Genomic DNA, 13,975 nt, shown 5'->3' with positions numbered 1-13,975 from the left:
CTTGGTAATTCGACATGGAGATGTGAATCGATTTGACTTGCTCGTATGTGGCTCAAAGACCACTTTGATGGCCTTTCATACGGCTCAGAGATGTGATGATTGAAACATAATTCTGGAGGAATTGGCACATTTAAGCGAGTCTCTCGGAGACCCTTCGAGCAGAGGAGGAGTCCTCCTTTCATAGTGTGATTGAACCATACTACTTCGTGCTCACAGGCAATAAATTGGAGGTTCTCTATCACAAGTTTTGAATCAGGAGTGGAAATGGCCTTATTAGGTAGCTAAAGTGGAAGAATTATTGAGATCGTCAAATCCCAGAGAATGCACATTACAGAAGAGGGGACAGTCAAGGTGGAAGTGGCGGCGCAATTCCCTGTAAAGTGTCGAAATCATAGGTCTGTAGCAATTGATAAGAGGGTTCCCCTCTCCCAGGATTACAAATCAATACAAATATCTTGGAAGTTCCAAAGTTTGGCGACTTGTACTTCATCCTTGATGTCCCCTTGATCATGGAAAACGAGCAACTCTTTGCGAGCGAGCCCGAGCTCGACGCGCGGGCACGCGCTCGTGCAACTCCTACAGAGACAGACGCGCTCCTATCTCCCTTGGCGTCCGGGGAATCCCCGCCAGAGCATGCCCACGACCGACCACGATGGAGGAGACCGAGCGTGAGTAGTTGTGAAAGCCTTTGAATACAATTGTCTGACCTCTGCGATGACAGATTTGGTGGCTGTTGCCATTCAGCCTGCTATTCACGCTGGGACTGGGCGGAATGGCCGTGCCCAGAATCAACCTGATCATGTCGCTGATTTGCCGAGATTACTTGGCAGAGAAGTCAACCCAAGACCCTGGGTTTACTTTCTTCCCTGTTATATTCGGCGATGATAACAGCCAATGCCATATCCCGCAGGTTCAATCACTTGTCGCGCAGTTCCAGCTGTATCTCAACCTCATCGCGGGTATACTATCCGCATTAGTCAGTCCCAGACTCGGCCACTTATCCGATCGATATGGAAGAACCAAAATGATTGCAATGGGCGCAATGGGAGCGGTATTCAATGAGATCATCACTGCGATTGTGGCTACCTGGCCTGAGCAGATGTCGGTCAACTGGCTTCTTGTCGGAGCCATACTGGATGGAGTGGGCGGCTCATTCACAACTGCCCAGGCTCTGTGCCATTCTTATGCCTCAGACTGCACGCCCATCGAGAAGCGAAGCGTGGCCTTTGGTTTCTTTCACGGCACTCTATTCTTCGGAATCGCGGTTGGGCCTGGTGCCGCGGCGTTTATTATCAAGTACGCTGGGGTTCTACCCATATTCTACATTGCGCTTGCGCTGCATGCTATGTTCTGCGTGTCAGTCCTCTTTATCGTTCCTGAATCCTTGTCCAAAGAGCGACAGCTCGCTGCTCGCGAAAAGCACCGGTTGAAACCCGTGGATGTTGATGCTCCGAGGTGGTACTCTTGGCGTATCTGGAACCCGATGAATTTGATCACGCCTCTTGCCATCCTTACCCCCGCGGTTGGAAGACCAAGCGTATTGTTCACTAATCATCGTGGTGCCAGCCCGGCTCTGCGGCGAAATATTGTGCTGTTGGCAGCCATCGACACCATTATTTTTGGAATTGCATTGGGCATTGCTCAAATTATCATTATCTATGCTGAGTATATGTTCAACTGGGGCAACGTGGAATCCAGTATCTTCATTGCCATCATTAACGCTTCGCGTGTGATCAATCTGTTCGTGGTGCTCCCATTAATTTCGCGGCTCTTCCGCACCCCAGTCAAGAATGATGGCAGTATCCGAGGCTCTGATATGCTGGATGTTGTTCTCATCCGCTTTTCAGTCGTTTTCGACGTGTTGGGCTTTGTTGGGTTTGCCCTGTCCAAGCATCCATCAGTAATGATCCTTTCTGGCGTAGTCGCCTCTCTTGGTGGCATGGGATCAGCCATTCTGCAATCATCGCTCACAAAGCATGTGCCCCATGAAAGGATTGGACAAATGCTTGGTGCTACTGGTCTCTTACATGCTCTTGCTCGGATCGTTGCGCCGACTATTTTCAATCTAATCTACAGCGTGACTGTCGCAACCATGCCCCAGGCAGTCTTCGTGTTCCTTGCGGGCATTTTTGGAGTCGCGTTCATCGCAAGCCTGTTCGTCAGGCCACATGGTATGTTGAACATCTTCTCGGAATAGAATAAAAGCTAATCCTTTTACTAGTTACCCTCGAGAGATCCGAGTTTGAGTCCGCAGATATACGAGTTGAAGCAAACGACGAGGGTGATGATGAGGATGACGCTCTTTTGAGATAGAATACGACTGCAATATGATTTCAGATACACGCAAAATACATTTTAAGTCTACTGTCAATATGAAGGAAAGGAACAGTCAGAATCATAAGTAGGTAACGTTATTAACGTTACAGGCTAGATCGTACGATGAGATTCCGGCGGGCGGCACAGACTTAAAGCGCAAGTTGATATGCGGAAAAAAGAAGCTGCTCCGAGTTTACCCTATTCCCCCAGCTTCAATTGCGCAACCACCGTCGTCCTTCTTTATAGTAGCTTTTGTGCCTTAATTGTGCCGTTATTTCTACATTGCACTTTGTTTTCCAGGTCTCCCATGCACCGCTGTTAGTTTATGCGCGCAAACCGCGCCCAGCATTCTCGCCATGCTTACGCACTCCAAACAATCTGCCCTCGTGCCCTCGCGAAATGCCCTTCGGGTTCTCCGTCAATTGGCCCTGGCTGGTTCAACAATCGGCGGATTCTGCACTGTGGCAGCCTTAGCAGTCTTAACGTACGATGTGCATCGCCGAGTCCGCATCGCCGAGAAAATCGTCGAAAACAAACGAACCTTACACACCACCGCACCGAATTACGATGCAACGTCTGCCGCCAAGCGTCTTGCAGTGATGGTAGAAGCGGCGGAAGCTGGAGAATTTATGGGAATTGAATCCCTCAAGACCAGCAAAAGGAAAGCCACTGCCGGCCCCGAAGAACCAGGATCGAACACCCACGAAACAAGACGCAGTCCATATCCCAAATCCAAGCCAATGATAACCTTGGAAAAATCACATTCTCGCCAGAAAAAGTGGTGGAGTGATCCGGCCATATCGTTTCAGAACAACAGGAATGGGGATGGACCCAGCTTAGCTCAGAGTGACACAATTCTGGCTATGGAGGCTATCCAAGCGGAACATGCTCGGATGAACGGCAAAAATTCCTTAGATTTTGAACTTCGTCGATTGATAAACCTGGATCGGGAGATTACTGCCGCAAACTTGTTTCTGGCGGCCACCTCTCGTGTGGATGCTATCTCATGGGAGCGGAGACAACTTGCGTGTCATATCTTTACAGCAAACTGCATCAAAGGAAACATATTCATCGCCCGAACTCTCTTCAACCGGCTCGACCAGATCAGTCTTGTCTCTGAGGAGATGTGGGCCACCCTGATGCATTTACTCGCGAAAGAGGGCCACATCGACGCTGTCGGTGTACTCTATGGAAGATTCTATACCAAATTTGTTGTTCCTACTCACTTGCTGGAGGTTATTCTCCGGTGCCTGATTGAGTCCAAGCGGTTGGATGAGGCCAAACACCTCTTCCACCTGCGTTTCAAGGATGACTATAACTGCGGTCTGTGTGGGGCCTACCTCGATGGACTATGGAGGAAGACCAGGAGTATTGAACTACTCAACACAGAATTTACCAGCATTCTCGAAACTCTTGGAAGCCTCGGACGAAAGCCAACCGAGAAGCTGTTTAACCCGATGGTCAAGGCCCTGGTTGAATCGGGTCGTTCCGAAGCAGCCGAAGTTATGGTTCAAGAGATGCCAAGCAAGTACGACGTGCAGCCTGGATCCCGCACCGTTGGCTTGATCATTTATAGCAGAGCGCTCCATTGCGATTGGGTTCGGGTAATGGATGGGCTATACGCCATGCACGATGCAGGATTCACCAAGCAAAAGAAAGACTTTGCGCTAGTTTTTGACCGTGTCTTACTCGAATACTACCCAACTCACACGGGCGAACAAACATTCGACCTGCTCATTTCATCTATCAACGAATTTGAAATTGTGCCCGACAGAGTTCTTCATCGACACATGCTTGAAGCAATTGTCGAAAAGGGTAGTGAGGAAATGCTCGAAGCCATGACGGAAATGGCCACCCAGCGCCAATGGAACACTGGCATTGGCGATGAAGAGGTTGCGAATATTTTAAAAACGAGACGGCTCGCAATGAACAATAGCCCGGTGGGAATTTGGCGAATGATGCAAGCAGCCAAGGATCGACAAATGACTTCGTCTTCTTCTCGGCGCATCCTTGGTGCTAGCTCTGAGGTCTGGGAAGTGCAAGGAGAAAAGATCCTACCAATTCACGCACCCGCGGAGGAAAGTTTCCCTGCAACATTGAGTAACATGGGGAAACCCACCAAAGATGCCAGTTCATACATCCCGCTCCACAAGCAGATGGAGCACCATCTCAACAATGGTCGGCATGCGGAAGCTCTGAAAGCGTACCAAAACGCCACCAATAGTGGTCACGTTGTCAGACCGCACCATATAATTTTGGCCGTGATTGCCTCAATTCTGGAAGATGGCCGAAATGGCGTCAATAACGCGCGACGCCTGATGACCTCCGAATGGGAGTACTGGAAGCAGGTTCCAACACTTCGTTACAGCAAGCGCTTCACACCATGGCAACCGCTTTTCTTCCAGCGGATTTGGCGTGTTGATCCAGGCGCTATGGGACGCGCGGGACTGATCAAGATGGCCATCTTCGAATACTACACAATTTGCAACAGTACCCCAGGCATGGGTGTAAAGCACTACTGTACGGCTTCTTACTGTCAGTACCTCCTCAAGGGTGGATCACCAGAACTTGTTGTCGATCTTCTCACGACAGTTTATCAATCTCGCTGGAAGATTTCCCATGGGTTTGACCAGGTGCTGCTGAAGCTACTGCTGCGGGCCTATGCCGAGCTCCGCAACCTCAAGGGTGTCTGGTGGTGTATACTAACGGTCCTATCACGACAAGAGGAGATCAAGCCTTCATTTGTCGCGGAAGCTCTTTCCCAGATGGTTTCATTGGACGCAGCGCTGGGCGGTGCATCCGGCAGTACGCCAACGAATCTTTGGACATTACATGAGGCCGTTGAGGTGCTACAAGCTAAGTCTCGTGGTGACGAGAAATGGGCAAGCATCAGCGTTGACCCAGCGTTGAAGAAGTCAAACCGCTCCCAGCTTATTCAGCCTGAAAAGGAAAACCATTTCCTGCCTAGGGACTCTATCAAGAATCTGATCATGAATTTTGATGAAGAGAGGGAGTTGGATTTACTACTGGAACGCAAGCAGTTGAAGCACACCAAGTGTTGGGCAGAGCACAACCTCTCGAACTGTCACTCTATGGCAGCGGAAGAGCGCGACTATCCCATGTGGAAGCGTCAAACCTGGGATGATTATTACGTGCCGGGGATGTGATGTATATTAATATAATTGTACTAAACTCATGTATTATCTGGAGTATAGAGAAGAGTATAGGGAAGAGTATAGATCTATAAATCTGAGTCCCGTGATGTCTCGTGCAGCGTAGATTTCAGAAGGCGGAGAGAGCAGACTTTCACATGTCACGCCACCCTTTACACCCCTTTCTCAAGAAAACATCAGACCATACCAAATTCTCATTTAAACCAATTGCTCGGGTCGATAATGGTCTTGCAGTTTCTGTTCTGACAATCCTAACTCCCTCGTCCACAATGACATCCCTCAACGGCCATGCCGTCCACTCCCAAGCCGCTCAACGCCGCATCGAACACCACGAGGCCGACGTTGTGATCGTCGGTGCTGGAATCCTAGGCTGTGCGCTAGCATTTGCACTAGGAAAGCAAGGACGAAGCGTGATTTTACTCGAAAAGTCCTTGCAAGAGCCCAATCGCATAGTGGGTGAGCTGCTCCAACCGGGAGGTGTTCAAGCGCTGGAAAAACTAGGGCTACGCGACTGCCTCGATGACATTGATGGAATTGACGTGAAGGGATACTGGGTTTCCTATTTTGGCGAACCAGTCCTCCTCAACTATCCCAGGTCCACCGCGTCAGGGCCGGCACCGCTAGGACGAGCGTTCCACCATGGACGATTCGTGATGAAGCTCCGACAGGCGGCATTGAGCTGTCCAAATGTCACTGTGGTCGAGACTAAGGTCACTGGGCTAGTCACATCTTCGCATACCAACGAAGTTTTGGGTGTGGAGTGTGTGACCAAAGACCTGAAGGATTGCTACTTTGGCCAGCTCACCGTGGCCGCCGACGGCTACAACTCCGATTTCCGCAAAAAGCACCACAAATACACACCCAAGCGTCGTTCAAAGTTCTACGGGTTGGAGCTTATTGATGCTAAGCTTCCCGCGCCCAATACCGGTCACGTCCTTCTCAGCGATAGCCCGCCTGTGCTCATGTACCAGATTGGTACACACGAAACGCGAATCCTCGTCGATATTCCGGATAATCACCCAGGAGCGTCGGTAAAGAATGGTGGTGTGAAGGGCTATATGAAGAACACTATTTTGCCAAGGCTTCCAGAGGGCGCGCAGGCGTCGTTCTCGGATGCATTGGAGAAGGGCCAGCTACGGTCAATGCCGAACTCGTTCCTACCTGCCTCGACCAACACGACACCTGGATTGATGATCTTGGGAGATGCTCTTAACATGCGGCACCCATTGACAGGAGGAGGAATGACAGTGGCGTTCAGCGATGTTTGCGTCATTCGCGATTTGCTGAGCCCAGAGAAGGTACCCAGCTTCTCCGATACAGATCTCGTTCTCAAGCAACTTGGCGAGTTCCATTATGCACGAAAGAATTCTTCTTCCGTTATCAATATTCTCGCGCAGGCTTTGTATTCGCTCTTCGCTGCCGATGATCCCAGTTTAAGAGCTCTTCAGCGTGGCTGTTTCCGCTACTTCCAGATTGGACCCGTTGGAGGGCCTATCGGACTACTGGCAGGTCTTATCAAGAAGCCTCTCATTCTTGTCTCCCATTTCTTCACTGTCGCTTTCCTCTCCATCTGGGTCCTCTTCACCGACACCCCTCTGACCCAGATCCTCCTATTTCCATACAACGCCTTCATGATCTTGTACACAGCCTGCATCGTGATTTTACCATATATCTGGACTGAGATCTGGTATTGACCTTGCTTTCATCCTTCCAAAAGCGATGCATAGGAGGTTCTTATCTGGTTTGTTTTCCCTTTCGTTCTTTTTCTGGTGAACATGTTTGTTGGCCTTCGTCTTAATATCCCCTCCAGCCCTCCTGTTTTCAGACGCCTTTATGCGATTTAATTTTTGTATCCTAACTTTTGATACATTGCGAGATCTGTGCTACACCTGTACACTATGTACTATACCACATTACATGCCATGAATACCACCATCTCAGTAATAGATGGTGCAATATGAATACATTCCGAATACGACTGTTGCTAGACCAACACTGTTGTTCCATTATGACTCCTAAATAAACAGAAAGCATTGAACAGTATCATCCCGTATGTCTCATCATCCGCACCAGAACCTCAATATCTGCTGCAAGTAGCCTACAACCCAGAGACCCTCAAAGACCCCCCTTTATCGGAGATGCACGTACAAATTAACCTATCCAGTAACCCAACATCCAAAATGCAGCCCAGGAATGCAGCCTACAAAACCAAAAATACAAACACACCCAATTGTCACGAGTACAAGGCTATGGCGGCAACGATAATCTGAATGGCGCAATGGCGGACAAACGAGAGGAAGCAGGCAAATGCCAACACAAAATGCAAATACCGTGGCAGGGAATGAGAGCTTATAAAGAGGTTCTCTTTCCCTCCTCTTTCTGGGGGTTTCTAAGGTATACTCATATTGATACAAGCCTTTACAACTAATTTTTTTTTTTTTTTTTTTTGCTTTTGCTTTTGCTTTTGCTTTTGCTTTTGCTTTTGCTTTTGCTTTTGCTTTTGCTTTTGCTTTCTTTATCTCTTTTTGTTTGATATTGACATTAGTTAGATATCTCCTGTTATTGTTGAGCTTATACAGCACGATATCATATACCATCAAAAAGCACGGGGGCAACGGAGGAAGAGAGATGTAAATATCACTATCACAACTCCCAATATCAACATACTTACTATACAGCCCCCATCCAAAAACTATATACGAAAGGCAAGGCAGTTAAAGCAAAGGAACCAAAAGGGAGCAGTTTTCGAAAAATTTGGTTTGTTTTCTTCATTGGCAACAAGGGCAGTTAATCTCTTTTATACAGAACCAGGACCGAAAAAAAAAAAAAAAAAAAAAAAAAAAAGAGAAATCGAAGATGGCACACAATCAGACACACACAGACAAACACACACAAGCCCTGGATCTAACCTAACCTATTCAAACTCAAAAGAACTCCAAACAGCTTGGGAAAATGAAAAATTTCGTCGCGATGCGTATGAGGCGTACCGGCCACCCTCTTTTTCTTTCTTTCTCCTTGATGACGATGATGAGTATGACGATGACGATGACGATGAAAATGACAATTGCGATGACAATGATGGATGCATGCATATGGTATTTCCCCCTTGTTACTTCTGGTACAATCCTTCAACGGGGGAGGGGCAAAACGGAAGAGGAATGGACGTTTCGGTATGTTCGGAGAAATTCAGGTTGATCTGCCGAGTTGTATGCTGGTGGGAGGGATAGCAAGGTGGGTAGTAGACCAGGTATGGTCTATTTGCTTTTTATGAGATTTGTTTTGTGATTGATTTGGTTATGGGGAAACGGAATGACGAGAAAGGAATCGTACAAGGCAGACTCTCGAGTTTAGCCGCCTTTTCGCAGGGATTCATCTGTTGGAAGGGGCTCAGGGCCACCGGTGATGCCGTGTCGAGAGTCGCTGGATGATTTGGTGTTTTTGCGGTTTTTCTTTTTTGTGGTCTGCCAGCCGCCATGGTTTGTATCGTTGGTGCCGTTGGTCTGGCCGCCTGTCTTTCGGGGCGGGTGATCTGTGTGTCGGTCTTTGGAGCCCTGGGCGGTGTTGTGAGACGCATCGTGACGGCCTTTGGACTTGGTCTTGCCGTTGACGCCGTTTGTCTTGTCGGATGTGTCGCCATTCGTTCGACGCTTCGAGTTGGTTGTCTGGTGTCGGGTTTCATTCGGTCCAGAGGAAGCAGGCTTGTCACCACCTGAGTTTCGAGGCTGAGAGTCCTTGTTTGTACTCTGTGCTGTCCCATTCTTTGATCGCTCCGGACTTGTCTTTGCTACCTGCTGGGATAGCTTGGCGGCTGACGAATAGTAGTTCTGCAACCGATCGGAGAGAAGCTCGGGCCGGCCATTTGTGTCTGGCCTTTCACCATTCGCGCCGTTCACCGTGTGGGTCTCAGTAGACGTCCGATTGAAGACAGCAGATTGATCCATATCATCAAAGGACCCAGAGTCCTGGTAATCCTGAGACAATGAGTCCGAAAAGCTGGCAGGCGTATTCATGTTGTGGTCATCCGAAGTCGACGTATAATGGCTGATGGCAGAATAGGGATCCATTAATTCCGACGCATATGACGAGCGAGACTCGCTTGGAGGCACTGAGCCATCGACAATCAACGGACCAGGCACAATTGGCCGCGGAGACTTGGCTGGCTGGGATGAAGGCTTCGGTGCTGAGTGTGGCTCAGAACGAGCAGTGGCTGACGAAAATGATCCTTGTCGGTAATCTTGCTGAATGGGAACATAGGAATGCCCATTGGGGATCTGCAAGCCCATTTGCGCAGAAATCGGTGACATCATGGAACCTTGCTGGTAGGCCTGCAGTTGTTGAGGAGTCATGTAATAACTCAAGACTTCTTGCGGCCGGTTCTCATCAACCGAATCCGAGCGGGACCCATTGCTGGCAAGGCTGTTTGATCGCATTGCGTGCTCATCCCCGCTACCGTCTCCACCCTCTGATGACTCGGGAGCCTGACGTTGCTTAGACCAGCCATCCACTGGTTGTGTGATGTTATAGACAGGGACGTAGTTAGGAAGTGAGGGTGAGTTTTGGGGGCGTGCAGGCTGTGAATGGGCCCGAAGGGACTTAGGAGACCCATTGACCACAGATCCACGACGGGGAATACGACCAAGATCAGGCAGAGCAGAAGCGGCCGACGGAGAGGGAGGATTCGTAGTGCTGCCTTGTGCCCCAGCGGCACCAACTGCAGCGTAACTGGGGTTGTAGAATGTTTGCTGTCGCTGTGTTGGGCTGAGTGTTGATTGACTAGCCGTCCCTGTCCCTGACCGTGACCGTGTGCTTTCATCGCTAAACTCTTGTTGTTGTGGTACGGGGAACTGGATGAAAGGCTGCCGAATGAATACTGGCGGCGGTCTTCCAGTGACTAATGCTTGGTTGTGCAGCTGCATCCGCAATTCCTGTTCCTGCGCCTGCAGTAGCTGGATTTGCTGATATAGCTGGTCATGCAAAAGAAATTGGGCCTGCTGTTGTGCGTGTAGTGAGATATCTGGCGCATTGCCGGCATTGGGTTGCCGGAAGTTTGCCTTGTTCCCAGTGTTTGACGTTCGACGACCGAGTCCACCTCGCGAGGGTTGGTTGCCAAATCTGCCCCCACGATTTCCCCCACGTCCACCGCGTGACGGTAGCGAAGGAGTAAGAGTTGGCCGAGGTTGAGGTGGTGGTCGTTCCCAAGTCCGCTCCTCTTCTTGCGGGAACTCAAACTGCTCACAGCACTCTGCCAGATCGCCCTTAGCAACGGATTTGAAAGCCCTGCGTAATTCCAAGTGCAGTCCGCGGAATGATGTGTCATCCGCGGTGTTGCCCAGATTTCTTGACGTGTTGAAGGGCTCCTCCACGCAAAGACGGTTGTTCATGCCTATGTGCCAATTCTTGGCATCTTTGTTGACCAATTTGCCTTCTCGTACGGAGATGACATTTGTCTCAAAATCCAGTTCGTGCCCGTAATACCTGAAGAATTCAAAAAGCAGCTCTCCAACGGATTCATGATTCTTCCGGCCAAATTGAGACAGGATATCAAGATTGTCGTCAAAGGAGCACATCAACCCATCAGGCGTGATTTTCTTATTGTGTGGACGAGCTTGCAAACTGGGGAGAATCGGAGGCTTTCTCGTTTGCAAGAAGTTAATTATCAAACAGATCCAGGTGTATGAGCTTAACGTGCCGCCGAGTCCTATACTCAGTTAGTTCCAACGCCCCAAATCGGCAGCTGCGCATTACTTACCAGCATCATTGAGAACTCGTCGTTTTGTCCAATGCTTCACACACATTGCCAATGGCCGTACTCGATCGTCCACCTCGACGTATGTTCGAATCATGCGAGTGTTTTCTAGCGCCAGGGTGTTATTCACATTCATGTCACAGGCCAATCGCAGCTCGGGATCCCAAATCTTGACAATAGGGACCTTTGCATGCGACACGCAGACCACCCGTTCCATCCCGTCTATCCAAGTCAGTCAATGCACGGTGAGTCAAAGGTCAATGGGGCTCTTACGATCTGCCAACACTGCGGCCAGCAGACACACCTGCTCCAAATCCTTGAAGTTGGTTGTAATACAAATATCCACTGCCTAAATCAGCATATTTTCCGTTCAACGTCGAGTGCGACACCTACCATCCGAGTCACTGGAACAGAGTTTGTTCCCAGATGAGCCAAAAATATTTGCCTTGATCTCATGGCCCGGCCACTGCTCATTGAAAAGCTTCTCCAACTTCTGAACCAGTTGTCGTCTTCGGTCGTCACTCTCGGCAGAAGGTAATAGTCGATCATAGAGGTCCATGATATCCGTCGTCAATTTTTTCTCCTCCTCCGGCTCCAGGTGTCGCTTCAAACCTTCCTTCTCCTCTGGTAATACATCTGCACCCAGGCTGTACGGCATCCGTCTTCGATATGCAGACATGGCGGTCTCATATTTACATCGGCCGAGGGGTTGCCGAGCAGAGGGGGGTAGATGTGTTGCCTCGGAGTGTGTGGATCGAGGGGAAGTGCTTCCGCGGACGGGGGACGGCGACCGAGAGTGTAAGGAGAGATTGCGCGCATGTTGATATGGAGTGGAAGGAAGGGAGTTCGACTGGTGCGAGGTCAATGGAGGACGAGCAGCTGCAATCTCGGGCACGTCGGTTTGCGACGCCCATGACATCGTGGAGGGCTGACCCGTTATCGGTGGGACGTCACCGTGGTGGGAACGATTCGCATTCCCATCGATGTGTGAGACCATATAGCAATTCCCCCCAAGCTTGCCTCGCCCGTCCTTGTGCGTTGCGTTCCTTCTGTTCGGGCTCGGCAAATCGATAAGAGAGTCCACACCCGCACACCAACTCGCACAATATAAACCCCTCGTTGTTCACGCTATGATTCCTGTTGACAACTGGCACCAGTATAAGAATTTAGTGAGGGTTCGTTTTTGTTCAGAGGGCAAGGCGAGGTACGGGTTGATAGTTGACACGAGGGATTTCGTGGGATGTGTGAGACAGCGGGAGAATCAATCTCGACACAGTCGCAAGACGACCAAACTTCGGAACTCGGCCGGAACAGGCAAGACGAGGAAAGTGTATAGGATAAAAAGACAATGCCTCGACCAGGAGATGAGAATAAGACAGAGAGAGAAAAGGTCACGTCAAAGTGAGAGAGAATCCTTGAATTGAATCAAAGAAAAAGAGCAAGAGCATGAGCTGCGTATGCGAATGCGATGGAACCGAGTACAGAAAGGCGAAAGTGTAGGAACCAGCCTTCTGTGAGAAGTGAAGTTGCCAGGAGGGGAATTCGAGAGTTGAAGATGATCAAAGGTCAGCCCCTGTCGGCGGTAAAGACACTGCCGACCGTCCACCTCAAGGCCACCCAAACATATAAATAGAGTATATTCAGAGGAGAGGATAAAATAGAAGATCAGAGGAAGGGATCAGAGGATCAGAGGATCAAAGGATCGAAAAGAGATCAGCGAGAAAGAACAGTTCATTAGGTCAACGTCACGGAGTAGAAACACTATTGGGGAATAGCTCGCTCTTTTTATTGAATGCTCAGTATTCAGGGGCTTCATTTCCTTTGTTTGAATCTCTCATATTTATCTATCTCCATAACTTAATATATGCCGCTATGCATCCATGCAGGTACCATAACGGGGTTATCGATAACACCGACTTAAAAAGAAGCATAGGAATAAGAACCAGAATAGCAGGCTACTGTAAAAAAGGCCAAGATAGCCAAAAGTGTATATAAAGCACGTCTCCCACTCAACTTCTCCTTTTCTTCAACTCCCCGCGATCGTCTGGTCCTTGCACGTGCACAACTATAACCTAATCCAGAATGTGGCCTGAGGCACTAACCTTTGTTATGCATTGAGTAGCCCATCGTATATACCTCCCCGAGCTGAGTACTCAAGCACCTTGGGAGCCAGAGCCTATTAGCCCTCCACAATCTGCCCATACATGTCCCAGAGACCGGTAGCCTTTGTTCATTGACATTGGCCGGTTGCTCCATTGGGATGAGGCTTTCCCAAACTTCTTTGTAACATTCGAGGGGAAAGCAAACCAATGTCAAGTTGATAAAGCTATGGCCTGTGACTGGGAGATCAAACATGGCTTCACTGCCTTTGATTCACCCACGCGTGGAGAAGACCACGATGACTGGGATTGGGTTTGGCCGAGCACAGTCCCATGTACAAGTACCGTATGACGAGGGGGAAGAATCTTTATCACGCTCGAGACCCCCAGGGTAACGCAGAGACAAGGTTGGGGTCTTGTTTGTGACGCATTATTCGGAGGGTTTTGAGGTAAATGTGGCCTCGGTCACATGGGAGGCTGGGGAGTTGTTCATAGTTCAACTTCAAGAGGTTCGTATATCCCTGAGCTCTTGATATACTTGACGTCCTTGTTCCAATTCACTCCGACCGCAACCATATCTTGACCTCTCGACATCTTGCGGGGGAATAATCTGCTCACTGGTCCGCTGAGCCGGATATGTA

At 49.4% G+C, this 13,975-nt stretch overlaps 4 protein-coding genes across 4 annotated transcripts; 3 read left to right on the top strand and 1 right to left on the bottom strand.

Annotated features, from left to right (window-relative positions):
- Positions 1 to 509: 509 nt before the first annotated feature.
- On the top strand, positions 510 to 2,313 carry N7508_002132 (putative tetracycline-efflux transporter; the record flags this gene model as incomplete). Its single annotated transcript, XM_058460198.1, has 3 exons — positions 510 to 668; positions 722 to 2,171; positions 2,222 to 2,313. 3 exons carry the CDS (start codon positions 510 to 512, stop codon positions 2,311 to 2,313), a joined length of 1,701 nt encoding a protein of 566 aa, XP_058323730.1.
- A 359-nt stretch (positions 2,314 to 2,672) lies between these two features.
- On the top strand, positions 2,673 to 5,483 carry N7508_002131 (pentatricopeptide repeat protein; the record flags this gene model as incomplete). The annotated part of the gene is made up of 1 exon (XM_058460197.1): positions 2,673 to 5,483. The coding sequence occupies one exon, from the start codon at positions 2,673 to 2,675 to the stop codon at positions 5,481 to 5,483; it is 2,811 nt and encodes a 936-aa protein (XP_058323729.1).
- Positions 5,484 to 5,758: 275 nt separating this feature from the next.
- erg1 (squalene monooxygenase erg1) lies at positions 5,759 to 7,183 on the top strand (the record flags this gene model as incomplete). The annotated part of the gene is made up of 1 exon (XM_058460196.1): positions 5,759 to 7,183. One exon carries the CDS (start codon positions 5,759 to 5,761, stop codon positions 7,181 to 7,183), a length of 1,425 nt encoding a protein of 474 aa, XP_058323728.1.
- Positions 7,184 to 8,836: 1,653 nt separating this feature from the next.
- On the bottom strand, positions 8,837 to 12,232 carry N7508_002129 (uncharacterized protein; the record flags this gene model as incomplete). Its single annotated transcript, XM_058460195.1, has 4 exons — positions 8,837 to 11,187; positions 11,239 to 11,457; positions 11,509 to 11,580; positions 11,629 to 12,232. The coding sequence occupies 4 exons, from the start codon at positions 12,230 to 12,232 to the stop codon at positions 8,837 to 8,839; spliced, it is 3,246 nt and encodes a 1,081-aa protein (XP_058323727.1).
- Between the last annotated feature and the right edge of the window lie 1,743 nt (positions 12,233 to 13,975).

This window comes from Penicillium antarcticum (assembly GCF_028974205.1).
Source record: "Penicillium antarcticum strain IBT 31339 chromosome Unknown utg000002l_segment0_segment0, whole genome shotgun sequence".
Classification (NCBI taxonomy): Eukaryota; Fungi; Ascomycota; class Eurotiomycetes; order Eurotiales; family Aspergillaceae; genus Penicillium; species Penicillium antarcticum.
This window is presented reverse-complemented; position numbering and strand designations above follow the sequence as displayed.